The following is a 12,457-nucleotide window of genomic DNA, read 5'->3' on the forward strand; positions in this document are numbered from 1 at the left end:
CCGCCCCCTACCCAAATGTAATCACAGATCCTTTGATGGAATTAGCCTGTCTCTGCATGTATGTTCTGTATCTGTAATTATCACTCCTGTTCTTTCTGGGTGGAACAATGTCTATATTTTAAGTGAATAGATAGAAGACATGTAAATGGATTGTTTAGTGATAAAAAAACATATAGAAGTAATCCTTGTAACAACAGGAAGTTGAAGCTGTTTGAGACAGGCTTCCCAGTGCCATGAATAAACCTCTTCAGTATGATCTTGTGTGGCCTGATTCTTAGGAAAAGAATCTTTCGTGTTTCACAGAAATTTGCAAGAGGGATGAAGAGTCTATAATTTGCTAGCACATCAAAAATGGACCAAATATTTTGGTAAGTCTAAAAACACTGAATGTCACTCAGAACTGCTAAGCACTGCACAATTCTTCTTTGCTGTTCCCTCTCACAATGCAAAGGGAGAGCGAGATTTTTCACTGATGTAAAGCCAGTGAAGATAAGAAAGGAACATTTTGACCGAGTCACTGAGAGGGATCCAACTTGTACAATAGCCCTTCAGGTGCAAAGCTTTCCATGGCTTCTCGATGAGTAACCAGCCACTGCTGAGAAAGTTTTGCTCTACAGAGAACTATGCTTGGCGCAACAGGAAAAAGCACAGTAGGAAAGGACTGACTGCACGTAAACAGGTACAGTTACAATTGGATTTACATTTATTTTTGAGGCCGTTCCACTTGTTATTTATAAAAGAAGAAAGAAACTGTACAATAGAAACTGTACCCCACCCCCCGAGGCTGTAACCTCCCCAGCAGTGTCCTAATTGGGAACTTGAAATATGGTAACCCTCCCCATGAGGGTGGGGTCTATAGTCAGTGATCTGGCATGGGCTGGGGGTACGTCACTGCCCTGTCTGCTCCCCAGGCCCCGCAGCCTGACGTCATCTCAAAGGGGGACAGACAGACTCTTATGCAGGCACCAATAATAAGTGCCAGCCACCCACTGGGAAGATCATGGTCCCTGAATGGGAACCGTGTCACGAAGAGATGGAGCCAGGCAGCATGAGATACCCCCCTTCAGTAGGCAGAACAAGAAACGCAAGGTGCCCAACCTGGAGGCGACATGCAGAAAGAATGCAGCTGTAAATCTCTCCCTACGGCCGGACAACAAGGCACAGGCAGCAATTCCAGCAGCAAGTGCCATTTTCTTAGAACAGCGGTTCTCAGTCTCCAGGCCACTTACAGTACAATTAACCCACAGCTGCAGTCCAGCAGTGTGCTAAAAACCATGTAAAGATTGCCGCGCCAACTGCCTCACTCTGGGGTCCCAGCAGGGGCGGGGCAGGCTCAGGGGCAGACAGCGACCCAGAGACATGCTGAGGTGCTCTCTGCTATGCCTGAGTGGGCAGGGCTGAGCATGTGTCGGGCTGCAGCACACCCTGGGCTGCCTGCAGCAGACAGCCCCTGCCTGCCCGTCCTCTGCTGGCCACATCTGGATCCAGAGCTCACAGCCAGAGCAGGAGGCTGCCTTTAATTCATCCCATTAAAATCTATGCCATTTTTTATAAGCAACAGCTGGTGCAGGGTGGCAATTTGTCTCATGGGCATCTTCCCATCTAGGGACCCCCAGGACTTGGTGGGTGGGATCAAAAGCACAAGAAACAAATTTCTTCAGCAGCATTCCTGGCACAGGTCCTAATGCCGGACAGCTGCAATGTGGTCTTCAATCCACACCTTTGCATTGCATTGCACCCTCACTCAGCAAACCAGAAATGATGCCACGTTTGGCAGAGCGGTTCTGCAATCTGCGCGCCAATGAACGCTGATCCCTCCTCCTGCACAACGGCTTGGGAGTCACCTACACTAGAATTGACATGAGCAAGCTATCAAAGAAGGAAAAACGGTTCCTAATCTTTCATAACAGCTGTTTTTCCGAGATGTGTTCCTCATCTCCATTCCAAGACACCCACCCCCCACCTACACCTCTGTTGGAGATAGGTGGTCAGAAGGAACTGAGTGGGTGGAGGGTTGGTAGGGGGCCATATATCAGCGCCATGAGGGTGCGACTCCAGGAGGAACAAAACTCACCTGCGGATACCACTAGGGATAAAACCTTACATTAGTGGCGCGCATAGTTCATGCACACCTTCATTGCAAGGGACATGAGACATATACAGAGGAACACGTACGAAAGGTTAAGAACCATTTTTTCACTGGCCTGGATGATACGTGATTCCCCACAGCCATATTTTATGGACAGTTGAAAATGGGAGCACTAATGCTCAGAGGCCAATGAAAACGATACAAGGAGACTCTCAAAGCTGCAGGTTAAATAAAGTTCCCACAAGACTGGATTGGGGATTTTAGGAGGAGTTGTGGGGATTGTGGAGCGGGAGAATAGGGATGCAAAACTGTACTGCACTGACTAGGGGAGGAATGCACAGTGTGCTGGGCAGGGTGTGCATTATCCACATGACATTGGAGCAGAGTCCTGAAATAGGCAGTAATGCTGCTTGAGATAAATAAGCACGGCTGTACCTCTGGGTCCTCATAAGGCCCTCCTCATTGCTGGTCCCAATATGGGTGCCCCACAATTAAAGGGTTTTTATCCTTACAACCCCCTGGGGAAGGGAAGTGCTCTCCGTATTTTACAGAGGGGAAACTGAGGCCCAGAGTAGAATATGAGATGACACATCCAAGGTCACACAGGACCTCTGTGGCCAAACCAGGAATTGACCAGGTCTCCTGAGTTCCAGACCAGCGCATGATCCACTAGACCACAGGAGGAGTTTGTCAAAGGTACAAGGGCAGTGGGTAGCAGAGTCCCATTGAATGTGGATGGACAATGGGCACCTCACTCGCCTCTGAACATCTCTCTGCATCCTCCCTACCCCAATGACAGCCTGTGCAGTTACTGTAGCTGGGGTAAAGAGACAAAGGCCGACAGTCCATAGGCTTCAGAGCACGTGCTGATCACAGAAAAAGGGTTCAGGAAGCTGCGCTTCCCCATGGTAGGACATTGCATCGAGGGGTTTACGACTAAGCTGGGGCAATCTGTGCTGCCCTCTGTCAGAGAGGCTATCGGATGGGAGGGACTGTTACTCAGTGTGGAAATCCTACATTTGAAACAAGGATGTGCAAGAGCCTGTCCACATGCATGTCGCGGTCTCAGGGATTCAGCACATTGCTCATCAGCCGGGAGTAGCAGCAGATGCTCAGATCCTATGGCAATGAGCAGTAGCACAGAAATGCTGATAGATAAATGAGCACGTCCAACCCTTGGCTCTTCTTTTCTCTCTGGGGTTTTAGCAGTGCAGGACCTCTCCAGCAAGTCTGCAAGCCTCAGTTTGCCCCAACAATCTGACCCTTTGTTACTGGTTAATTATTACATCTCTCCCGTGGGAGACTCTTAGATGAAATTCTCCAGTGTCTATTTTCTGCTGTTCCCGCTGCTCACGGAGTGCAGGGAATTCTCCCCAAGTCCTGGCCAACATGAGAGCCTGCAGGGACTGTACGGGGGAAACATAAAAGTTCCTCTGCAGAGTTGCGAGGGTCAGACATGAGATTCGTACACTCATTCTCAGGTCACAGTAAGGAGATTCCTCTCTCTGCTGCGTAGGATTTCAGTGAGTTGCCTGTTTCTGCAATAATGTTAGTGCTAAACGCTTGGGAAGGGTTCAGGTCAAAAACAATCTGGGCAGAAATTCTCTAGCACGGAGATTTGAACTGTTTAATATTGTCAGAAACATGAAGATAGTTAAACCTGGAACTAAAGATTTATTGTAAGTTGTTTAGAAAAATATGTTTTTAAGATAATTTCCTTTTCTTTTACTGTGTCCTTCTCTCTATATTCACTTTTTTGGTCTCTTTGGTTTTTTCTCGGGTTCACTAAAGTTTTCCATTCAGCAGCTTTACGGTCACGTTAAGATGTGTAGACAAAAGCTTCTGCAGTGGATGTCTATGATACCCGAGATTTCACAACACGAATGGGTCACACAGAGTTTTACAGACTGGTCAGATTCTGCTCTCACATTCTGCCTTCAGTGGCTCACTTCATATTGACACTAGAGTCACTGAGAGCAAAATCAGGGGCCCTGTGTTTTGAAATCCCCGTCTTTCATGTTTGGTCTCAGAGTGCTGCATAAACTGAAATCTTAAACTCACATTACTGTAGTCGATTGTCTCCGACACCTTCCTCCATCCAGCCCCTCCCTCATCCTGTGACCAACCCCACAACAGCCTCCTGGCAACTTCAGCAATTACCAACATGGAAAAGCAACATCAGGAAGTTGTGTCTGGGTTTCTAACTGGCAGGAATTCGCTTAAGCTTTGTCTCTTTTTGCGGAAGAGTTACTCGCACTGGCTCCTTTTAGTCTCCACGTCCTCTCTCCCCTTCCCTCAGGTCTATCCCCATTTCCTTCTCTGCACATGCTGAGCTGCTGCTGGGGTTCCCTTCACCCCCGGACATGCTGTGCAGGCTGCTCCTCCTCCGTTCCCCCTTTCCACAGTGCAGGCAGACCCAGAGTTTAACCCAGGCTGTGTAGATGTTTTATGAGCTGTCACTGTGTGGTGTGTCCAGCACCTGGTGTTGGTACTGGGTGAGTGGGATCACTGTGTGGCAGTGCTAGGGTGGTGCGGGTAGGGAGGGGGGTACATGAACAGGGGGGCAGCACTGCTGAAATTCTGATTATTGGTCCCAGGCTGGGAGCTTTCCTGGCCCCGAGTGGGTCTGGGCAGGTTACAGGGCCCTTTGCCCTGGTAAGCCAGAGAATTGCAGCCTGGATGTCACAACCTTTACTCATTTTTGTTTCCAGTTTTTTTCACAGTCGTTGAATGTTAATAACGCATCGTCAGGCATTTCCCCAGTGGAAAAAATCCATTGATCTTTTCACCTCAACTGGTTCCGTCTCCGATTGGGTCTGATAGCCTGTCTATAATTGCCTTCCCTCTCCCAGGCTGCCCCATTTCCCACTCTACGCTGGGCGCCACCGTCTTCTCCAGGTTTCCCAGTCTCCCGTGGCCCCACAACCGCTGAGCCCCCCCAAGTTCCCCACAACTCTTCCTCCTGCTCTCTTGGCTAGGAGAGATCAGTGACAGTTTCTCTCCGGTGAGGAACGTCACACACACATTGGCAGATGTGAAGGCACCTGTGCTGTGCTGCTTCTCTTGGTGCTCCCCCACACACCACATCATGGACTCAGAGCAGCCTGAAAGGCCTTAGCTTTAGGAGTGTGGGTCTCTGGAAGCAGGGGAGTTGCCTCAGCCGAGGGGCAGGAGTGACCGAACAAGAATGTGAACAAGGTTTCAACCGAAGAAATATTGCTCATTTATTTATTCATTAGTAAAGAACAAAGTACATAGACATAACAAAATCAGAAAAAGATACAAAGGCCTAATATTCTACCATGCATGCATTCATTTCTTATGGTGCACAGTTCTATTACTTATTTCCTTATGCTTACAGACAGATGGTCGCTTGTAAACTCCTTGTTACCTTATACAGACAAATGGTTATTTGTACAATTTCACTATTTATTGCCCATGTTTACAGACAGATGGTTGCTTGCAAACTCTCTCCTTTACAGACAGATAGTCGCTTGCAAACTCTCAGTTATTCCAATGCTTACAGACAGATGGTCGCTTGTAAAATCCTAGCTACTCTTCACAGACAGATAAACAGACAGATGTTCGTTCGTTATCTTAAAGCAAGTGCTACTTTCATACATCACCAAAAGCGCTTCTCTCCTTAAGCCCTTTGGGCCGAGTTGACTCTGATAAGTGTTAGCCATCCCTTGGATGCTGCTGGTTCATAGAAGGATTCAGTCCAGCTACCGAGGATCCCAGAGGGCTGCAGTCCAAAGTGCCACTGACTTCTGGGGGTTTAAATACCAACAGGCTGATCACCAAACTGATCAGCTTGATCAGTATATAACCAACCAGTGAACAGTGTCACTTTTGCTATCAGTATGTAACCAACCAGTGAACAGTGTTAATTTTTCGGTCAGTATGTAACCAATCACTGAGCATTTCTGCTGAGGCATCCTGACTTATAGGCACTTTCAAGTGTTACTTAGCCGGGTGTAGTCAGCTCTGGTCAGCTTTTGTTTTTATGTCTCCCCTCTATTTGTGCTGTGCTAGCGCTTGGACAGCCCTTATCAGGTCCTTCCAGCCCTTTTCCCAAGCTATATACTTTACTATTCTATCTTAAAGCACAAAACCCATGAACTATTCTTTTTATATTCTACGCACATGGGGCTTCGGGAAGCTGCACAGGAACAACGAGCAAGCTGAGAAGTGTGCTCAGTGTATAATGAGAGCTGGGAATTCTTGCGTATGTCAGTGTAAGGTAAATACAGCTGCCACGTGCAGGAGCCCCTGGCTGCTGACTGACACAGTGAGCCACTGGGACACAGACACTAAACCTGGGAGTGTCTGAGATCATGTGTTAGCCAGCTCCATAAGCCATTAACGGGACAGTTGTACATGCATTCCTCAGGGTGAAGATTTATGGGGTCACGTGAGCATTTTTCTCATCTGAAACTTTCATCCATGAAATTTTTCATGGGATGCCTCAGTCATTTTCCTCTGGGGATAAATTCATCACAGTCTGGAGTAAAAAATGCCTTCAATAAGGCTTATGCACCAGCTTACGGGCAAAATGTGTCCTGCTGACTCCTGTATGTGCTGCAGGGACATGTTCAGAGATCCCATTGTGATCATCTAGACTGACCTCCTGTATAGCACAGGCCAGAGACATGCCACAAAGGAATTCCTAAAGCAGAACTTTCAAGAACGAGTCTCACCAAAAGAAAAAAGGGTAGAACAGAGCACAAAGTCCCAGCCTGCCATGATAGTGTCTGTTTCAAGGGGAAAACTTACCTTCTTTCCAAAAAAAGGAATTACATCTTGGAGCAGACCTATGGTCTATCCTGTCCAGTATCCAGTGTCCTCTCTCTCTGACAGCAACAACCCCAGGGGCTGCTGAAGAAGGTGTAGGGGGGGATAACCTGACCATCATAAAAGTGTCACATTAACGCCTAACAACCAGAGATTGGCTTGTGCCCTGAGACATGTGGGTGTACAGTCTTTCCAAGGTATATATTTAGTTCTAGCTATTGTAACGGTACATTCTTATTATCCATGCAAATGTCCTAAACCTCTGATTCTTGCTTAGCTCCTGGCCTCAACTTCATCTTGTGGCAATGAGTTCCTCTGTCTAATTATGAACTGAGTGAAGGAAGCATTCTTTTCTTAATCAGTTTTGAATATGCTATGTTTCAATTTAATTGAATGTCCACTTGACCTTATGTTATAAGACAAGGAGAACATATTCTTCATATACACTTTGCCAGTCAGTATTTCACAGACTTTTCTCAAATATGCTCTTATTTCTCAACTTTCTAAGGTAACAATCCCAGTCTTTTCATCCTCTCTACTGAGGAGAGTTTCCGCAGACCCCTGATATTTCTCGTTGCCCTTCCCTGAACCCCTCTAGTTCTGCAATATCCTGTTTGAGAAGGGTGCTCAGTAGAGTCCAGAGGAGACTGAAGCATTGACTGATTGATCTCATGGCATTGTATTTTCGGTTTTATTCTCCATCCCACCCCTCCTGTGTCCCAACATTTTCCTTAGTTTTTGTCCGTGCTGGCACTTTGAGAAGGGTTTCACAGAGCCATGTACTGTGACACCAGGTCCCCGTCCTGAGTTCATACAGTTAAATTAGAACCTTGTAAAGTGTTTGAGGAGTTCAAGTTTTTCCCTCCAATGGGTGTTGCCCTGATTGACCTCAAATGTCATCTCCCACCATGCTGCTCGGTGTGATGCTAGGCCAGAAAAACCAAAGTAACTTTGCAAGTAGACGAGAGCTTTGATATGCAAGTGTATTGTTGGTAGGTGTTTGATGTTATTTCCCTATCTCTTGTTGGAGGTTAGCAATGTAGATAAACTACTTTCCTGTCTGTCACTGTTCTATTGATTAAGAGATTGAGGGAAGTGATTATTCCCCTCTATTCGGCATTGGTGAAGGTGTATTTAGATTATTTTGTCCGGTTTTAGGCCCCCACTATAAAATGGATGTGGACCAGTTGGAGAGAGGCCAAGGGAGGGCACTAAAAATGGTTACGGGGCTAGAGCACAAGACTTATGAGGAGAGGCTGAGGGAACTAGGCTTATTTAGTCTGCAAAAGCGAAGAATGAGGTGGGATTTGATAGCAGCCTTTAACTACCTGAAAGGGGGTTCCAGGGAGGATGGAGCTAGGCTGTTCTCAGTGGGGGTAGATGGCAGAACGAGGAGCAATGGTCTCAAGCTGCAGTGGGGGAGGTTTAGGTGGACATTAGGAAATAGTTTGTCACTAGGAGGGTGGTGAAGCACTGGAATGGGTTACCATCCTCCATCTTTAGAGGTTTTTAAGGTGAGTCCTGAGAAAGCCCTGGCTGGGATGATTTAGCTGAGGTTAGTCCTGCTTTGAGCAGGGGGTTGGACTAGATACCTCCTGAGGTTCCTTCCGACTCTAATATTCCATGATTCTATGATTGGTAATGCTTTGAGACAAAGCCTGGCCGTGAACTTGGCCATAATTGTAAATTTGAGAACTAGTAAATATATTAACCCACACACCAGCTTGATCTACCTGACTGACTGTGGTGCAAAGATTTGCCCAGACCCAGAGCTGTTAGCAAAGGAGACACAACTAGCCAGACAATGTATTCTGTTAGACCACAGAGCCCAAGTTTCAAACCTCCAGGGAAATGGGTGGGAAAAAAGGAAAAACATTGATCCTGTAAATGAAAGACACAGGGTAACCCTGAAATATCAAAACCCATGGATTTAATTAAAGCTCTATGCTACAAAGAATATTGAGGTAAAATGAAGGTGACTGGTTAAGTGTTCAAAAGTCCAAAAGGGTATTAAACAAACTGTCCCAATGACAAAATACCTGTATTAATGGCATGCCTTAACAAAAATGATTGCAAGCATACACTTGTACTAATTTTGTTGTAAATATTAATGCTGGTGTTAACTCTTGTAATTAATTTTTAGCTAATGCCATGTCAAGACTGTGGGGCCCTTGACGTGTCTTCAGGAGCTCTGATTACTCCCTCCTACGCCAATCTTGTGTTGGGAGTGTGATGCTAGGTCTGAGAAAGCCAAACAAGTTTGCAAGTTGCATGGCCCAACGCTGATCTTTCAAGATATATTACAGGAAAATACAGTGGTAGTGTGGGTCATTCCTTATGAGTAGACAAGAGCTTTAATATGTAAGTGTATTGTTGGTAGTTATTTGATGTTTTTTACATATCTCTGTTAGAGGTTGGCAATGTAGATAAACTGCTTTCCTGTCTGTCACTGTTCTATTGATAATGAGTTGAAAAGGAACACATGAGCATTTAAATAGAGCTGTGAATGTAACAATACTATTCTTTCTATTTCTCTTTGAAGTTTAAGTAGTAAATACATGGAAATGGTTGTAAGTGACCAATCACCTTGTGCTAATGTAATTCGTTACGGGTGTACTCAGTACATAGGAGATGGTATTTCAGAGTCGCAAGTAATCATCTATTATTTGTTCAAGGAGATACCTGCTGTCAAGAAAATATCAATCAGCCTGCATGGATCTTATAAAGACTCTAGTGGACTGATCCTTTTTATCTCAAATCTGTCCAAGCTTGCCAGGGAAAGTTTGGATCGCAAGTCTGAGATTCTAGCATCAGCCTGGAATCACTCTGATAATTTTCATGGGAGAATTTGAACAAACCCTGCATATGAACTATTTAGTCTTCATTCTTCTGGATCAATTCATCTACAGTTGAAGCTGTGAATCAAAGGACTGAGACCCATCCAGGAACTGGATGTACACCAGAGGGACCGTACAAGCCTGCAAACTCCACAATTATACAGGAAACATGATATATATGGACTTTCCAATCATTTTTATGTATCTCATTGCTTTAATCATTTAACATTTCTCTTAAAGTTTCTTTCTTTCCTTTTATAATAAACCTTTAGCTTTAGTTACTAAAGGATTGGCTGGCAGCATGGTATATTGGATAAGATCTAAATTTATATTGATCTGCTACTGTGGCTGACCCTTTGTGGTCAAGAGAACCTTTTTGTTAAAGAGTATAGAGTATTAAGTAACTTATCTCTTCACTGGACCTAGTGGATTATTGGGAACCAGAAACTGAAATGCGTTAAAGGAGTCTCTGTATATTTTATTTTAGCTTCTTGGTAACCAGTGTGGGGAATGAGACACACTGTTTGTGGCTGGTTGGGAAGTCTGACTTCAGTGTCACCCACCAGTGCTGGGAGAATCTGCTCTCCTTTTGCAGCCTGCCCTGACCTTGAAATATTCAGGTGGCAACCCTAGGCATGGGATGGGTCAAACTTGCCTTAAACAATTTGGTGCCATCTGCAAAGATTGACTCCTCACTGCTCACCTCCCTTTCTAGATAGTTAGTAACAATGAAATATTTACTGTGCTATTTGTTATCCAGTGCGTGACCCTCCTCACTCTGCTTCTCTCCCTTCACAGGCACCCTGAATATTACTGAGCCTGATCGGTGCTTCACCCATCTAATGGCAGCTCCCAACCTCACCCCCTCCGATCCGTCAACATTCATCCTAAAAGGCATCCCGGGGCTGGAAGACGCCCACATCTGGATTTCCATCCCTTTCTCTACGTTCTATGTCATCAGCCTGTTGGGAAATTTCATGATTCTGTTTGTTGTCACTGAAGAGAAGACCCTGCACAAGCCCATGTACCTGCTGCTTTGCATGCTGGCGCTCACAGACATCGGCATGTCTACCTGTGTCGTGCCGAAGGCACTGTGCATATTTTGGTTCCATTCCAAAGAGATCACTGTGGATGGCTGCCTCACCCAGATGTTCTTCCTTAACGCAGCTGCTGCTATGCAATCAGCCATCCTCGTGACAATGGCCTTCGATCGCTACGTCGCCATATGTCACCCTTTGAGATACGCCACCATCCTCACCAACTCACGAATCGCTAAACTAGGGCTAGTGGGTTTGATACGAGCTGTTCTCTTGGTTCTGCCACAGCCTCTGTTAGTGTGGAGGCTGCCATTCTGCTCCAACCGTGTTATCCCACACACATATTGCGAGCACATCGCTGTGGTGAAAATGTCGTGTGGGGACACCACAGTCAACAGGACATACGGCCTGGTGATAACATTTGTGATCATTGGGTTAGACCTGACACTCATTGGCCTGTCTTACGTGCTGATCATCAGGGCCGTCCTCAGGATCTCCTCCAAGAAAGCCCACCGGAAAGCCCTCAACACCTGCACAGCCCACATCTGTGTGATGCTGGTGTCTTATACTCCCTACCTCTTCTCCGTCCTGACACACAGATTTGGTCAGGGCATCGCTGCCCACGTTCACATCCTCTTGGCCAACCTCTATCTCCTTGTGCCTCCCATGCTCAACCCTATCATTTATGGGATCAAAACCAAAGAGCTTCGTGACAAAGTGGGAAAATACACCTGCAGAATGTGATCGCCTGGGGCCACTGACTTTAAACGTGTGTGACAGGAGGGAAAGGATGTCTCCTCGTTAATCAAGGATGCTCTGTCCCAATGTGGCTGAGCTCATACTTGTGGCAGTTCACAGTCTAAGAAGTTCCTCACACCTAATTTCTTATCACTGCATCACCAAGCACTGTTCTCTCCGAACATGGACCATGGAGTTGGCCTTTCCATGACTTCCACACCACCAACGATGGTGGCTTCTCATATGCTCTCAGCCCTATTTGCCTTTAGTTTGGTTATTGATTCTCACCATTCCTCACTCTCCTCCATCTTTGACTCTTTTGCCCCTCTCTGCCATCACAGGGTCCCCAGCTCTGCCATCCATCAGGCCCCAACAATCCCTTCCAGTCCAGAGTCTCATCAAATTGGTCTCTCTGGAGCTTATCTATCAGACACTTGGAGTTTTGTCTGTGCTTCCTTTCTCACAATGCCATGAAATCTGTCCTCAATTTTCAGTTCATTTTGGGACACACATTGCACACAGATTGGGGTCAAAATAAACAAAAAATCTATTTCATAGAAAATCACAGCTGCAAAGATGAAATAGTGAGGAAAAGCAAACAGAGACGATTTACACAGGAAATAAACAAAGATGCAACCTCAGGCTTTCCACATCTCTACTAGTCAAGTTCCCATTTCTAATGCAAGTGACCTGTTGTCTGTGAAGAGTTTCCCACGTGCCTTCTGTGATCAAGAGGATTCAGTGTTTCCCAGACAGCACTCTACTTAGACGGTGCAGAGTGCCACAGTCTGATATTTTGGGCATCACCCAAGCGGTCTGTAATCACCTGCCTTGTAACCTTGGGGACTTAACACTGTGCTGTTATGGCTCACGGCCCTGCACCAGTAACCAGCCCACAAGCATCGTGGTCTCACCCTGGCTTCCAGCAGCTGACTTACTCCTTGTAGGGTGATGCCAACAGC

At 46.1% G+C, this 12,457-nt stretch overlaps 1 protein-coding gene across 1 annotated transcript; it reads left to right on the forward strand.

Annotated features, from left to right (window-relative positions):
- The first annotated feature begins 10,526 nt into the window (after window positions 1–10,526).
- Window positions 10,527–11,501, forward strand: LOC137167673 (olfactory receptor 52P1-like). Its single transcript, XM_067569922.1, has one exon. It carries the CDS (start codon window positions 10,563–10,565, stop codon window positions 11,499–11,501), a length of 939 nt encoding a protein of 312 aa, XP_067426023.1. The 5' UTR covers window positions 10,527–10,562.
- The last annotated feature ends 956 nt before the right edge of the window (window positions 11,502–12,457 follow it).

The sequence above is a fragment of the Emydura macquarii genome, unplaced genomic scaffold, assembly GCF_026122565.2.
Source record: "Emydura macquarii macquarii isolate MOO-44397 ecotype Brisbane River unplaced genomic scaffold, CSIRO-AGI_Emac_v2 contig_2951, whole genome shotgun sequence".
In the NCBI taxonomy this organism is placed as follows: Eukaryota; Metazoa; Chordata; order Testudines; family Chelidae; genus Emydura; species Emydura macquarii.

Coding starts and splice junctions, on each gene's coding strand:
- LOC137167673 (XM_067569922.1), top strand. CDS start 10,563: ATGGCAGCTCCCAACCTCACCCCCTCCGATCCGTCAACATTCATCCTA.